This window comes from Octopus bimaculoides, chromosome 30, assembly GCF_001194135.2.
Source record: "Octopus bimaculoides isolate UCB-OBI-ISO-001 chromosome 30, ASM119413v2, whole genome shotgun sequence".
Classification (NCBI taxonomy): domain Eukaryota; kingdom Metazoa; phylum Mollusca; class Cephalopoda; order Octopoda; family Octopodidae; genus Octopus; species Octopus bimaculoides.
In genome coordinates, this window is record NC_069010.1 from 4478431 (window position 1) to 4481096 (window position 2666).

At 41.4% G+C, this 2666-nt stretch overlaps 1 protein-coding gene across 1 annotated transcript in view; it reads left to right on the top strand.

The window, feature by feature from the left end:
* LOC106877806 (plasmanylethanolamine desaturase) overlaps positions 1–2666 on the top strand; it is a 6528-nt gene that overhangs the window by 1022 nt on the left and 2840 nt on the right. The window contains exons 2-3 of the mRNA XM_052978088.1: positions 424–543; positions 2576–2665. Of these exons, the coding sequence (XP_052834048.1) occupies positions 424–543; positions 2576–2665 (210 nt within the window). The remainder of the gene's footprint in view (positions 1–423; positions 544–2575; position 2666) is intronic.

The following is a 2666-nucleotide window of genomic DNA, read 5'->3' on the forward strand; positions in this document are numbered from 1 at the left end:
TTTCCATTTCTTTTAGAGAAACGTTGTCATCTGCTGGTATTGATACATCAATTAGAAAGCATTTTTTTTCTTCATGATCTTTGACAACTATATCTGGTCTATTTGCCTTAATTCCTCTATCTGTGTGTATTGGCATATCCCAGAGTATGGTTGCTTTCTCATTTTCTGTGACCTTTTCTGGCGTGTGTTTATACCATCTTTTTTCTGTTGTTATTCCATAATGTTGGCATAGCTTCCAGTGTATATAGGTCCCAGCTCTGTCGTGTCTGTGGATATATTCCTTCTTAGCCAGGACTGGGCAGCCAGAGATAATATGATTTATTGTTTCTTGTCGTATTATTATTATTATTATTATTATTAGTATTATTGTTGTTGTTATTTGATTCCCTCATTTATAAATGTTCTGTTTCTTTCTCCTTGCAGGTAAACGCTACCAGGAATTAATCTGCCTGTATGTGGCTCTCTGTCTGTTTGTCATAAACTTTTTCTTCCTGATCAAACATTTCAGAGTAGACAATTTGTATTTCATTGCTATATCTTCTAGTAAGTACACATTCACTCACATCTTGAATAACTCTCAAATTACCTCTAAGCCCTTGAATTACAATCCTTAAGGGCTTCAAGTCGTTTCATGCATGTTATCTAAGAAATTGCTCCGACCCCTACCAGCATGGAAGACAGGTGATGAAATCTGATGGTGAGGGTTATGATTGTGTCTCTTGTTGGGCCATTCTGGAACTCACTAGAATGTCTATTTCAGGTTTCAGTTTGGTCACTAGGTGCAGGCGCAGCTGTGAGTTAAGAAGCTTGCTTACCAACCACATGGTTCTGAGTTCAATCCTACTGTGTGGCACCTTGGGCAAGTGTCTTCTACTATAGCCTCGGGCCGACCAAAGCCTTGTGAGTGGGTTTGGTAGACGGAAACTGTGTGTTTGTGTGTGTTTTTGATTCTGTGTTTGTTCCCCAGCCACTGCTTGGCAACCGGTGTTAGTGTGTTTACATCCTCATGACAGAGCAGTGTGGCAGAAGAGACTAATAGAGCAAGTACCAGGCTTCAGAAAAAAAAATAAGCACTAGGTTTGATTTATTTGACTAGAATTCTTCAAGGTAGTGCCCCAGCATGGCCACAGCCTAACGAGTGAAACAAGTAAGCATGAAGATAATCCAATGTCAATAGCAAAGATGGATTAACCCTTTAGCATTTAAACCGGCCAAAAGTATTCTGCCTGTTTTATGTTCAAACTGGCCAGATCTGGTCTGTCACACCAACCCTACAATATCGTTTTAAAAATTAACAGCTACCTCATCAAAATCTCATAGCTACAAGATAATGCATGATTAGTTCAAAACAATGTCGATGAAAAAAGCATTAATTATGGCAGAATAATGTGAACACTAAAGGGTTAAAGGAAAAGAGGATTTAGTGAGGGGAAGAAAAAAAAAATGTCTTTGTAGAATGCCTGTTATGTTTCCAGGAGATAAGGGTTCAATTCTCATGGACAGCCTTCAACTTCTTATCAACCATCGGTATGGTTGCGTTTACATTGCACTGGTGCAGGTGCTTTTTACATGGCACCAGCACCCATGAATCTGCAAGGTTAGAAATGTTTGACTGGAGAGGGATGCAGGGGACATGCCTGTATGCAAGGACAACCATGTACTTACTTAGGTCGACATGTCTTCTCGAACACAGCAAACCGCCAGGAGCCTCAATCCCCTGTCTATCCCCTCCGTGAGTCCCAACGTCTGAAGATCATTTCTCACCACTTCGTCCCATGTCTTCCTGGGTCTACCCCCTTCCACATGTTCTCTCTACAATTTTCGATCAGCACCTCTTAATGCAACTGTCTTCATTCATACACATTACATGGCCATACCAGAGCAGTCTTCTCTCTTGCACACTACATCTCATGCCTTGTATACCCATTTTTTTTTTCTCTCAAATCACCTACACTGTTGTATATGCACACAGACATCCCTGTACATGGCTTGTAAAGCTCTCACTAATCACTCATCAATCCCTAGCTTGTGCATTGCCTACCAGATAAGGGAGCAAGGACCCTGTCAAAGGCTTTCTCCATGTCAACAAAAGTCAGATACAGAGGTTTATTTTTGGCCAAGCACAAAAGCAAACTGCATCTCATCTAGGCTAACTCTCTCCCTAATCAATTGAGCAACTTTTATCACCTGATCAAGCAATTTGATGCCTCTGTAATTATTTCTGTCTGGGGCATCACCTTTGCCTTTGTAGAAGTTGACTATGGTGCTGCTACATCAATCATTGGGTATGATTCCTTCGTGGACAACCTGATTAACTATACGGGTACACACACACACACACACAAACACACACACACACATACAGAGCTAGACATGTACACACCTTGACGTGCACACATACATATACACACACACAGGCACACACTCGCAGCCAGACAGGTACATACCTAAACACATACACACACACATACACATAGACACACACTCACACACACACAATCACACAAGTCTATTGTACGTCAGCCATTCCATCCTTGACGGCCACCACATTGATCTTCCTTTTTTTTTCTTTCAGTATTTGGCATCTTGACAGCCGATTTTCTCAGTGGTCTCGTACATTGGTCTGCAGACACCTGGGGTAGCGTTGATCTACCTGTGATTGGGAA